At 39.3% G+C, this 13,719-nt stretch overlaps 1 protein-coding gene across 6 annotated transcripts in view; it reads right to left on the reverse strand.

Annotated features, from left to right (window-relative positions):
* Positions 1-13,719, reverse strand: part of COL11A1 (collagen type XI alpha 1 chain) — a 407,114-nt gene that overhangs the window by 142,717 nt on the left and 250,678 nt on the right. For all 6 annotated transcript variants that reach the window (XM_085601921.1, XM_085601919.1, XM_085601916.1 and 3 more), the window contains 4 exons: positions 10,494-10,547; positions 8,092-8,199; positions 6,285-6,338; positions 862-915 (listed from right to left, as the gene is read on the reverse strand). In XM_085601921.1, coding sequence (XP_085458047.1) covers positions 862-915; positions 6,285-6,338; positions 8,092-8,199; positions 10,494-10,547 — 270 coding nt within the window. The remainder of the gene's footprint in view (positions 1-861; positions 916-6,284; positions 6,339-8,091; positions 8,200-10,493; positions 10,548-13,719) is intronic.

The raw sequence follows: 13,719 nt of genomic DNA on the forward strand, positions 1-13,719 counted from the left end.
ACTCCACCCACTTGCGCTGATCGCCCGCACAGGCGGGGAAACAGCGCCGCGTGGGCGGAGCGGCCGCCAACGGCCGCGGTACAAAAAGGGGTGGTGATGGACGGCCGCAGCATGACGGAACCACTCCGTCATGAGCACACGGCGCCCGTGGCTCATGACGGAGTGGTTCTGTCAAGAGCATGCAAGGGGTTAAACGCCAGGATGTGTATCAAGGAGAACATTTTTTTCGTCTTTTTTAACAAAATAGTCTATCTTTTCTCCCCACCTTCTCTTTCTAGAGAATACTAATAAAATCCCACTCTCTTTCTCCCTTCCCTTGCCTCACCCAAAATAGAGTATGGAAGCACACAGTGGGGCATGAATGTTTGACGATTTCCGCTCAGCGCATATAACATATTAGCCTACATTACATCCACTCAGTTCAATTGCATGCCTTGCCTGTAATAAGTCTGGAATACCATTTAACTAAACGAACACACACAGTCACGCTCAAACATAGTATAAGACACTTGCATGTTTTTACAACCATGTGTGCATTAGCTCTGTCCACCAATCGCATTCACTTGTGCCACATAGCGGTGCAGTGACCTTTCCTGGCTCTACAACTCATTTACAGAATGAATAGAAGCCATGCATATTACATTTTCACCACCTGCGTGGTATAAACAAAGCAGAAGAAAGTCAGGTCTCGTCTTTGCATTTGATAAAATTGAGTTTTTCATTTTGTGCGTAACTCATTTTCCATTATCAAAGGCAGATAATGAAAGGCCTCTGGCGGACCTTGAAGGGCAGGACATGGCAATGCAACTCGTTAACATTTCAATAATAATAAGAGATTTCGTGGAACGCAGCGAGTCGTACCCGAGCACCTTTCTCTCCGTTGGCACCTGGGAATCCTGGGAAACCGGTGGAACCCTGGAGGGAAAAGGAGAGGGAAACAAATTGTGAAATGCAAGCCCTTAAGTTATTCAAAAAGTCACATGCGTCTGACAAAGATTAGCATATTGATGAGGCGGCGCGTGCTCTATCCAGGTCAGAGCAAATAGTCTTTAATATTGTTTTGCGGGCCTGGGGAAAATTAAAGAAAATAGCTTACCATAAAGCTTCAAATCCGGAGTGCATTAAAAACAGCGATAGAATAAGACACATTGGAGAATGTTATTTTATCTCTGAGCAATAAACAGCACAGCTCAAACTTCCATATAGATTGAACCATTAAATGAAATGACAGCTGGTATCAGACGGTGTGTCAATGCGGATCTCATCTTATGCGTAAATTGCAGTATGCCAACATTCTTTGTAATGGTATAATAGTCCTGGTGTAACAGTGTATTTTTTATATTTTCGCTTCTTTAGTGAGACACTATCTCTGTTTCCTCTCAGACAAAAGCTTCTATCATGAAGCCGCAGCGTGCATTAAGGCTCTGTCTTGGACACGTGGAAACAGAATACTGCACCCAATGAAGAATGCCCGATGCTTGGTTTATTCTACAGACCACCCACGGTCTCCTTCTGCACTGTGACCTTTCAGACCACTATCCTGATGAATTTGTTTCACGGCTTTTTTTTCATAGAACCCTGACATGTGATGACCTTAGAGAAAATGGAGGCAGGAAGCCAGCCCTTGACTTTGTTCAATGACAGTGAACAAACCGAGGTAGGTGAATACCTTAGCACATCACAGTAATGTTTTTGTTTGAGTCTGATGTATGAGGCAGAACCTCTCAAGGGGTTCTTCCCAGGGCTTAATCTGTAAAAGAATAAGTGATGCAGCCTAAAGTTCAGCTCAAAAGCCTGTGGACAGAACTTTTGAAAGGCAATAGGTTGAATGCGAAGGCAGCATAGCCCTGATTCCACATCTTGCCTCCTTCATCCACCACCAGACACTCCGTGTCCCTACATCTCACTATTGCAGGCTCTTTTTCACCCTTGCTTTCTTTGTCACCTTTTCAGCGTGTCTCTTCCGCCTCGTGTGCTTTTTGCGCTCTTGCTCTTGGTAAAATCTGATAAGGAAAAGTTAAGTGGTGGTCCCCAAAAATGAGTGCCTCCGGATCTCACCTTTAAACACCGGCTCAAATTAAGCACTGGTTCTGCCCCAAGAGCACAAAGAATAAATGAGGCTTTTAATGCTATAGCTATACGTCAGTGTGAGATAAGCTCACCATATCATTGCAAGATCTACATCCATGCTGCAAGGGGGCTGCATCCTTACTACTATGTGCTGGTGACAAAAATGCCTTCTTGCTCATGATTGTAGCAAGCCACTGTGCGACAGAATCACAAACTACTTCTGTGACTTCTGAGCAGCAAATTTACGCTAGTGAATTCTACTGATTCCTCTGATTTTACGACTGTAAAGTGAACTTAATATATAGAGAAATGAACCTGCATGTAACATTTTCAAATGTCATATATTTAGGACAGGGGCAAGGAGGAGTGAGGTAAACTAGTGGAAAGGTAGCTCTGCCAAAAGCAATGAGTACCCCACAAACGTGTAGTCACAAACATTTTTCAGGTAGTTGTACATCTTAGAAACATACACGTCAAAGGTAAGAGTCGTCTTTTCAGGCTGAAAAAAGGACAGGAACAAAAAGAACATAAAAAAAATTAAAGAGAAAAAAACGTGCTGTGGACCAATGTTGTTTCTTAGGACCCCAGAGGGAATTCTAAGGCAGCTTATTCTTGATGACACGGCATGCCTCTTTCCTCCACTAGCCTCTTCCTTTCTATGTATGTTACTGTTGCATGTATGTACACCCCTGTTTTCTCGCATTTTCACAATTTTCCTATCTTTCGCATATTTTTTTCAATTTTTTCCACCTTTCATTCTGTTGCGCTGAGTGAAAGGCTCAAGGTATAAAAATAAGTTTTGGTCGAGCAGGAATAGGGGGGAGTACCCCCCACCTGCTTTTAACCGTACAAAATAAGCGATGGGAACAAATCCATCTTACATCAATGGATTTATATCTTTAAAAAAAACATAGTTCCCATTAGCAATAATTACTTAGAAATGTCACGTGGGAAAATGCACCTTTCCACACTAATTAGACAAATGGGTTTTAAACCAAAGTGAACTTTTATGAATCGGGATTATTCATGAATATCCGACTTTGGTGGATTTGTAGGAACACTCCCGAGCTGTATTATATAGTGCCTGACTGGTGCAACCACCCCATGACAAAACCATTTGCACCATGGTCGGTGACTGTGTGATATGAACAAGAGCAAGGTCCAGCTATCTGCACCAAGGCAAACAAGACCTAAACTGATATTGACTTTTTTGCATTTGTTCTCATACTAAGAAGCGTAGAAATACGTGTTATCCACTTTCAAATGTGAAAGATGGGGTTATATTTGACACACTATTTTTAATTAAGAAAATAAATTATTTCACTAAAAACAAAGTATCTTTTGCGGACTATGGATTGTGCATTAAAATAATTATGACACACAGACATCGATTTATAAATAAATACAAGTGAGTTCTGCATCTTGTTACACAATCTTTTTTTTTTCTTTCATTTTTGCACTCAAAGAAAAACGTTACTGTGGTTAAAGTAATTTGCACAATTTTGTTCCACAAAGCAGTACACAATGATTTTGCAATCGTATTTTCTCTAGTGCAGAGTTTCCCTAATTTTGCCCCTGCAATTCTTTGCAGATGCCCGGAAGGTCACACATCTACTCAAAGGTAAGAGGAAACGCAAGAGAGTACACCTGTGACTTCCTAATTCAGGGCTTTGTGAATAGAATATGTCAATGGTATTATTCATCCATTTCACATTTTAATAAGATCTCTCGCGCTTACACTATGGGTCTGCGCATTTGGAATGAAACTCTGAAATCCTTTTCATTGAACACAATTTTATATTCAGTCTGGACTATGTGTGGCCTCTCATCCTGGCCTTGCCTCTGCAGTGTATGATGATTGACGAGGCAGACAGACCATGGCTGTCATATCTATTCAATGTCATTTTGCTTATAAGCTAGTAAACAGAAGCCGAGACAGCTGAAACTCCCCCTCATAATCGCATTTATTTATCATACCATGACTCAGACAAGTCCTGTACAATTCATCAGTGCTCACAAAGTGCTTCAGGCCGTAGCGCTCTACGAGCAGATGGATACATTAAATTCTGCTTTGCAACCTCCATATGTATGTGAGTCCCTCAACATATACAGGTGGATGGAAACATTACCTAACGTGTGTGCATCTGTTGCAAACAGATTTACCGAGGAGAATTGATCTGGAGAAACAAGTAGAAGGCACAAACATATGAAGCGTTTATCTAAATGAAAACATCCTAAAGCGAGGAATTTAGGAGTGTGTTGCGTGCAGCTTACACACTCGCTTTATAAACCTGGGATGGTCAGTTTAGATATGGCCTCCAGACGTTTTGTGGGCAAGTTTGGAAAGAAACCTAGACCTCAAATGTTCAATAAGTAGAAGGTGATAGATAAACAACTGCCACCTTGCTGAAGGTTGCCCCTTCTCTCCACTTGTGTTTGTTTTTCATTGGTTTAGCAATGAAAAACGAGTGGTTGAGTAGAATTAGAGGGAAGACTAACGAATGAGGTGCAGAAAATCGCAGGATCATACTAAATATGTGTATGTGTGTGTGCGCGCATGCCATTGGCGTAGCAGGAGAGGCGGGGCAGTCCGCCCTGGGCAGTACGAGTTTTGTGGGCGACGGCCTCCCCGCTCTTATCACACGTGTGGAGGTGTGGTTACTGCTAGTGATACTTGCAGTTGACTGTACAGTGTCGTAGCCCTCAAATGGGGTGTCCTATTTCAGCTATTGTCCTAACTGAGTTAAAACAGATGATTTCAGACATTTTCGAATTCAATGTCATTCAATGTATAACATTTCTGCCATCAACCCCAAACGTTTTACCTGAAGGTATAGTACATCTTCATGATAAGTGGCACATGTGAATTAAGTGCAGATTACATAAGTATTTGTTGCCAGCTTAGTTCATTGGAGATTTGAGTGACATACACTTAATTTGTGACAAGTTTTCCACTGGAGCACAGGGATGAAACGTGCCTGTTCAGCAGGGATGGGGCAGGTTTATAGATTTCGGCTCTCTGGGGAGTCTGATCTCTTAGAGGTGGTCAGATGGGTTCCCACACACTCTTGGGGAGAGGATGTGGTCTGACGGCTAGACTCCCGACTTTGGAGCTGGGAAACCAAGGTTCGAGCCTTGGGTCGACTCCACACCCTGTGATTCTGGGCAAATCACTTAATCTGCCCGTGCTTACAAAAAAAAATGAATGCGTCCTTGTGTAACGTAACTGGCTCTCATGTAAAGCGCTCCAATGCCTTCGGGTCGAGTATGTGCTATATAAATCTGCAAAAAAAAACTCTTGCTTTGTCTTTGCTGGTACAGTGGATGCTTAAGAGAAGTTGAGGAAAGATGTACTCTGATATAGACTATTTTCTCACAGGCTCTATGACAAAGTAGAGTTATATATTTGACATTATGGTTGAGGAAATTGACAATCAAGTTGACCTCCCACTGGTACACGTGCTTCCTTTACATAATGAGGGTCATTGAGTTTAACTTCACCTCTTTGAAGACTTGCTGCAATTTTGTTTCCATAAAGTTAGAAATCCAGCTATTTCGTGACCACTGGCATTCTTGCTACTGCTAGTTGATCAATATAATACTAGTGACTTGATCAAAGATCTTGGGTAATATAGCACGGCCAAGGAAGCCTTAGCTTTCCTTCATCCAAATGGGACATTACATTTCTTCTTAGAAGATACACACTTGCTCAAATTATTCACAATTTTTGTAATTTTATTGATGTGCCCTTTTGAAGAAGCTCCACTGATGTGTGGCAAACATGGCATGCTGTCTTTAGTGGATTGAAATTCAGCATGTCTGTGCTCGGGGTGAGCGAAATCGGTCAGCTTGGGCATTGGGAACAGATGAAAGCTAAGTGTAATTGGGCTCCTGCGTTCTCAAGTGTAAAATACCCACCAAGGAATCAAAAGTTGTTTGAGTGGGTTAAACAATATAAAACACTTTGAAAGTGTAGGTCAGATGGTGATGTGCCCCAGTGGAAATGCAAATGTATTATTTCCATCCTAGCTCTCGGTAGAATTTCAATTGAGGAAACGTACTCTAAAATTCTTTGTTTTGCAAGCTACATGAGCAATGTGATGTTTATTTCTATTCCTCTGGTACCGAGAAAGTGTATTTCATTGAGAGGTTGTTTTTTGAATCACGTAATATTGTCAACAAGAAAAATTTCCAAAAAGAGATAAGAAATGTACCTTTGGACCTTGTCTTCCTGGATATCCTGGCAATCCTGGAACACCTAGTTTGCCCTGCAGGTCAGTAAAAAGAAAGACAATTGTGAAACGCAATTTAATGGGACCACAGGGGAAAAAAATATGCAATATCATTTCCAATGTTTAATTTCTGAGCAGAGTAAACCTTCCTATAATGGAAACAATTATAGAACCATACTACATTAAATGGCCATCGTGCATAATTTTATTGGGTGTAGCACAATCTGTCCTTTGCAGAATACAATCATGCTCAAAGCCAATAATTGCATATATATTGTGCTGCCATTCTCAGGACTCATGGGCACTTCTACTGACAGGAGTATTGCAGGAGCAGTATTGGGCACCATGTTCACAGATGGATGCCTGGCAACACCTGAATGTTGCTCACTACAGAATAAGATGCAGTCTGAGACTTTCTTCTCGCAACCATTCTCGAGGGCCTTCCGACAAATGTGAGGGTCTTGTATGGGTGGATAACCGAAGAGCAAACAGCAAGACCTCCTGTAATTGAAGTGTTTGTTCTGGGGCACCCAAAGTATAGATTCTCAGTCCAGACCCACTAATAAAATTTGTTGTCTGTAAAAAACAGTCAATCAAGACTACACCTTTAGTACTATTAATTATACCTCAGACATGGCCAAATGGAAGCCATTTTATTTCCAGAAATTATATATTCAGAGTGCTTTTTCATTTTTACTCCTCTGTGCCCAAACCTGTACTGGAAAGTTAAAAATAACTTACTTGCATTTCAACATTAATTGTTATAAAACTCCCTGTCAGCTGAGAAGGCAAACATCTACAAATTAAATAGCCCATTTCGATAGACCGCCTCCCGGGGAGCAATCAGGGAGCATGCTTAGATAAAATATTATTGAGGCTCTAGGCTGAGGCACTCTTGAGGCCTTCATGACCATTGGGGAAGAGCTGAATATGGCCTCCGAGATATCTAAAGATAGTATAGTTAGTTATATTGGCTGAGGTGAAGGTGAATGATATACTCCATATAGAGACTCTATTGAGTTGTCCAAGCACTCAGTGAGACAGCATTGGATTATATTAACTATGGGTTTGCAAGAGTTCAAAAGGTTTGTATTAGACCTCTGAATTTTATCATCATTATTTTTTTGCAATTTCCTGTATGTCAAGTCACTTTGAGAAGTTGAATTTGCTTTTAGTTTCCCCAATTCTATTGTTTTACTTAGATGTGAATACTAAAATCAACCTCCATCTGCATTTGACTCATTTTGTTACCCTTTTTCCTTGTCCTAGTTCTTTTATATTATGTAAATGTATGAGTGACCTACCATTACTCTCCCAAGACAATTCCCTAGATAGGAATACTGACATGGATGTTTTGGCAACATTATCCACCAAACCATTTGCTGCACCCACAATCATCTCCTCTCAATCTTGAGACATGTAGAATTCTCATGTTTCTAGTATTCCAAAACCAGGAAAATGTGTTTTTTTTCTTCTGTCTCAATATACCGATAGAAATTTGGTTCCAATTCAATTTAATTGCCAAATTATCAATGACTAAACCACAGCTAGATGGACCGTCAGAAACACATCTAAATTAACAGATAATGCATGCTGACAATGGTCACTTTTTATGTGGTACTTAAATGCCAACGCCAGTGTCAAAAAAATGAAAGCACTTCTATCTTGTGACTTATGGGAGTACATAAATAGATTATCTCTCAGTGTGCTCCCATTAGCTGAACATGTTTTTTTTGTAAATCAGTATATTAATAAGGTACCGTGCATCAAATCATTTTAAATCACTTACCTTTTCCCCAGCAAGACCTGGACCACCAGCATCTCCAGTTGGGCCGGCTCTACCTTTAGGGCCCTCAGGACCATCTTCACCTCGTGGACCAAGTGTTCCAAGTTCACCCTTAAAAACACAACAGTGATCACCAACATCAGCTAAACCTACTCTTCAAGCAGGGTATATTAAGATAGGTTACTTAATATAGTAATGTCTTTATTTCAGACAACAGACACATAAATAAAACAGACCTACATATTCAGTAAGCACGGGTCATGTCTTAACTTGACAAAGCTAGTAGATCCTCTTATGCTTCATTGTGCAAGCCTTACATTGCCTTCATGCGCTCAAAACAAAGTAAAACGTTGACCTTTCATACAATAACAAAGAATAGAACTCATCTTCTTGAAATGTGAAATTAGAAATTGACCAGGCATTGTTATGTACCTACAAGCTACAACTAAAATGTATTAACTTGTACAGTAAGGAGTCTTTGTTTATGGAACATGCATAGAGTGTTCTAAAATGGTAGAGTTAACGTTATTCTTGAGATGAATACCTTATTTCCTTTTCATCTAAATAATTTCATATGTAGGCCGATAGCATCATATAACTGAGGCTTTCCTCCCTATACGAGCTGTATAAAATTAGTGTATTATAATTTTTCTGCACCAGTTATAGAACTGAATCTTATAAAAATATACTTGCCTTTTAGTTTCAGGCTATGGCACCTTAAAATACCTGAAGGGATTCAATGTATTACATAAATACTCTGATCTAGATAAAGAAGAACAGGTGGGGTCGGTTACCTGGTATAAAATTCCTCTGTTATGTTGGACTCTTGCTTAAACATGGATCTTTTTATTTGGAAATATAATTTTGAGCTCCTTGCTCTCGTATATTAAGCATCTACAACACTCATTTTATTGTGCTAGACCTAGCATTGCCCACTATGGTCTTGCAATTTAAATTATGCTTAGTTTTGTATCACTTGTTTGAGAACTGACATCATCTTCTGTGTGTTATTGTAATAAGGTGTACAGGAGATAAGGAGAAAATGTGAAGATGCATTACAAAGCTCCTTCCGGGCGAAACTCTTCTCTTATTATTCATACCATGAAGTTAGCATAGGCCCTAAGCTGCTCGCCTCTGCGTTTGTTGTTGATGGTTCTATAAATTACATTCATAATTTTGTTTCATGTTTAGAAGGTGTTACAGGCCAGGCAAAGCACCGTTTCTAAGATTGTTTAATATGCAGACTGGCAAAGACAAGTTCAGGTTAAGTAACTTTCAGGATATACCCAATGTACAAGATAACATTAAGTAATAGAGTTTTCTTGCTTGTGCAGTCCAGATCTTAGATGTAACCACCACCTCTCTTCTGGAATTTCCAGTGTAACTTAGACCTGGCATTTTATCTTATCTATGATTGTGAGCACTCATTCTTATAAATGATTGAGCCGGTATGGAGCTTAACCTGTCTTCAGTCAGTGTTCATGTATCTTCTAGGGTAATATGTTATGATCTTTAAAATAATAAGCTTAGTTCTACATTTATTATGCATTACTGCCAGAGAAAATTAAAAAAATGGTAATGGCAATACATGCCCAGTATAATACAATATAATATTTCAGTCTAGAAAGCTTTCTGTAGCAACTCTTTATTTTGTCCACCAGTCTGTTATTTCTCAGTAAAATACATGAACCTAGAAGTAATAGTTGTTCTGTAGATGGATGATTGCTAACAGATGAATAAGCTCTGCCCAAATTGTCTGTAAGACATCTCCCATGCCTACATCATCGACTCCATTGAGACATTATCTCTTTAGTATTGTGTGCTACTATTTAGTAACCATCCAGATTCACAGCAGCTGGCATCAATATCGAGATTGAATTTTGGCTTAAATTGGAAAATGTGCATCAAGTGATCCATCCTCCTAATACCAGTTCTAGTTTGTTTGTGAATTCCATTTACAGAAAGCACTGGTGTTCTTCGGTTGCTCTGATACAAGTGTAACCATCAATGAGCGAGCTGTATCTAAGTGACACTCTGCGTATACTACATATCAATGTAAATGAAGGTTATGAATGACAGGTCAAATATATTCCCAGACAGTAAACCACATTCCTTAGGAAAATGAACGTTGAAACGTGAAAATATGCATAATTTATCTAAACTTGACAAATCAAGGTCCAATCTATTGACTGGTCTCTTTAATGCCTGTTTATGAGATAGATCAGGGGTGCACCAAGGTGCAAAAATACTTTCCACACATAAGCAGACAGCACATATCATAGTTTTCACTACAACCATTGGTTCAATGCTTTCATAAATCGTTGAGTATGTACTGCTATATTTTGGACCCTGAATCAAATAGTTGGGTCGGGTAAATATAAAATATATCAGCTTGTTTCACTTACCCTGTCTCCTTTAATGCCCATATCTCCTTTAAATCCTGGGAAACCGTCTTCACCCTGTAAAAATTGTAAATTAAAACAGAATTGTTGTGTTTGAAATATATATATATCTAGTATGTACACAAGATGACTCTTATTAAATCAATGTTGCAGAAAGTAGGATTAAAAGTGCATGTAAAGAGGATGGTTATAAGGGCACACAAACATAGGCATTGTAGAAGAGATCAATAATACTATGTGTTCCTATATAATTATTTGTAAATATGAGCAATGGAAAGAATACCCAAAGTAGTGAAAGCCATTTTTATATTAGGTAACTATCAATGGTGAATGTTAAAACATTAGACTGGGAATACCTCGTGACTAGGGTGACATTGATCTGCTTAGGATCTCAAACAAACGTGGAATTGTTTCAAATTCACAAAACGATGCCACCTTTTAAACACTTGTAGAGGTAAACTATACATTAACAAAAAGTACTGTGCATTTTTGTAGTAGGAAAGGGAACTACATCACCTCAAATGTTCTGGGGGTGAAGGAGAAGAGGTTTCTCAAGAGGGAAAGTAAATGTTCTAGTGGAGAATGAAGGAACAATACAGTTCTAATGCACTGTTCCTTCTAATCTTAACCAAACATATTGTTCAGGGCAGATTTCCAATTGGCTTTGGATGAGGGTTTCCAGGAATGTCCTTTGGAATCCAAGATTGGCATATTGGCCTGGAAGCCATAAACAATTGGTGAATGTTGAGAAAATTGAAAATCTATGAATAGAGTAGACCTGTCTTCACTTACATTTATAATTTATGTGCTTGCTATGCCCTTAGCAATCTGCACAAAGTGATGCAGAAAAGAAGAACATGGATCTGGGGTCAATTCTTTCTATGGGCAGAGTATTGGTGCTTTCTAGGGGGATTGTATTAGGCATGTGTCTGGTGAAAGGATTGCTAATGTTTTGGAGGATCCTTAAATCGTTCTCTGATAAACTACAAGGTAGAAAATTATAGAATTTTAAGGCAAACAGTTCAGACACATGAGCATTCCTGGATAGTGCATGTTTGGTACATAGTAGTGCAAAATGTTATACAAAGGGTATAGAGTCATAAAATTAAATGCATATATAAATTATGTGTGTATTTTAAAGGCTTGTTGGCCAATCAATAGGCATGACTTGTAACTCACTTCTAAAATGGTAGTAAGTGAAAGGCTTGCAGGCATACATGAGTGAATATAGCACATTCTCTGTAATGCTTGTGCTGGTAGGAGAGCACTCTTTGTCTTACGTCATTCAACATAGCTTCACACTACTTCACTCTTTGTGGCATGTGAGCAGACAACAGTTGTTTAGCTGTCTCTGTCGTCTGCAATTGTAATGGTGCTTTGTGAGCATACATATCAGACTTCCCCCAAGGGCAGAACTCTCATAATAGTAAACACAACTAACAATTTGATACAGTTGCCAACTACTGAGAAACACATGATTGATTACAGGGAAAAAAATATATTTTCTTTGATGATTTCTGAGTAATGCCAACATATTTACCAATAATAAATACACATGTGAATAATGTTCCAGAAGATATACAATGTTATCCATGATAAGAATTCTTTTAATGACATGGAATCAATTAAAATGACATTGGATATTTAAAGTGTCTCACCTGTCAAACTAAAATAATTCAGCAATCCCCACTGAGAACTATAAATGAGAAGATGACTTTGGGTACAACATAGATTAGAAACTCAGTGGAAATGCAACAATGGAAAATGTGACTTTTCCATTGCTTGTCAATGAATGTATATCCAGTTCAGTTTTCCATGTTCTTGGACTACAGACTATTTGTGTACATATAGGAAACTGATGACAGTGGAAAATAAGAGGAGTGTGTGCAGTAGAGGCCGCTACCAGATGGGGTGGTGTGCAGTGGGGGTTAATTAACAAAACAAAAAAACACACTTACCTTCCTCGCCTCCCCTGCATCCTCTTCTTTTCTGCTGCCCGGCCGTTAGCAGTTAGCACCCGGCACACAGGCTCCTCTGATTGGTCTGAGCGCTGTGGATTGGCGCTGAGACTGGAACAGGAGCCTGTGCATGTTCCTGACCAGTCTGTGTAATGCAGCCTGGTAGGATCATGCAAAGTGCGCATGAACTGTTTGGTAAGCCATGGAGAGTCATCCAGACAGTTCATGCACACTTTGGGAGTGCAAGCCACTCCTCCCCTGCTCTAGCCAGCCCTGCCCAGCCCCACATAGGCCACTGATTGCATGCAATTGGAAAAATAAAATACCAATAACAATACATTATTGTCATTTTATTTTTCCTTTTTTGCGCAGAGGGGCAAAGCTCCTCCACCTTAGAGAAGAAGCCGCCACTGATTGTGTGGTGAGTTTGTAGGATATGATTAGACCAGGAACCTTTAATGTCTTGAAGTATGTGGTTGCCTTGGAAAATATATATCGAGGGGACTGGAAGAATAAAGAGTACATTAAAAGACTTGAGAGGGTGATGGCAAATATCCTGCGAAACAGAATGATGAGTGTAAATCTAAGGAGAAGAACGCCCCAGGGCGTAAACATGTTTACTGGAATACTTTAAATTATGCCAGTAGTTATACTGCATGAGGTTATGTCAGCTGGTAGTATGTGGTAAAGAAGAAAACAAATAATTATTCTTTACAATTGGTTAGATTACAAACCTAGGGCACAAATGTTGATTGAGGTAAGTTGTTTGGCTATTAAGTTGCAGGTGAGTAAAAGGTGATTGCATGGAAAAAGATCAACACATTTTTATATTTTATGAGAGTACAAATGGGAAATAAGTATAAAGGATGGAACAGCATAAAGAGTGGAAGGATCATCTACTTTCTGAGAGACTTCTGCATGCCCCTGTTAGAGCATGTTGCCAAAAAATGAATCTATATCGGACAAAGAATTAACACAGGTGAGCAAAGTTAATATCATTCTCAACAACAGTGAGAAGCATGATGTATGAGGGTTTAAATAAGTGGGCTTTTTTTTACAAGTGACCAACATATAGTAGCTTGTTTCTATGGACTCACATTCTGATAGATAAGGAAATCACTCAATTGAAATACAAATTGATTTACTTGCAATAAAACGCTTTCACCAAGCACATAAGCTAAGATTAAGCCTAAGTCATTAAGCATATAAGCTAAGATTGAAACCCAACCACTAGACTAGGTGTTGTCTCATGGCTGAGTAGGAAAGAGTAT

Source organism: Triturus cristatus, chromosome 4_2 (assembly GCF_964204655.1).
Source record: "Triturus cristatus chromosome 4_2, aTriCri1.1, whole genome shotgun sequence".
In the NCBI taxonomy this organism is placed as follows: Eukaryota; Metazoa; Chordata; class Amphibia; order Caudata; family Salamandridae; genus Triturus; species Triturus cristatus.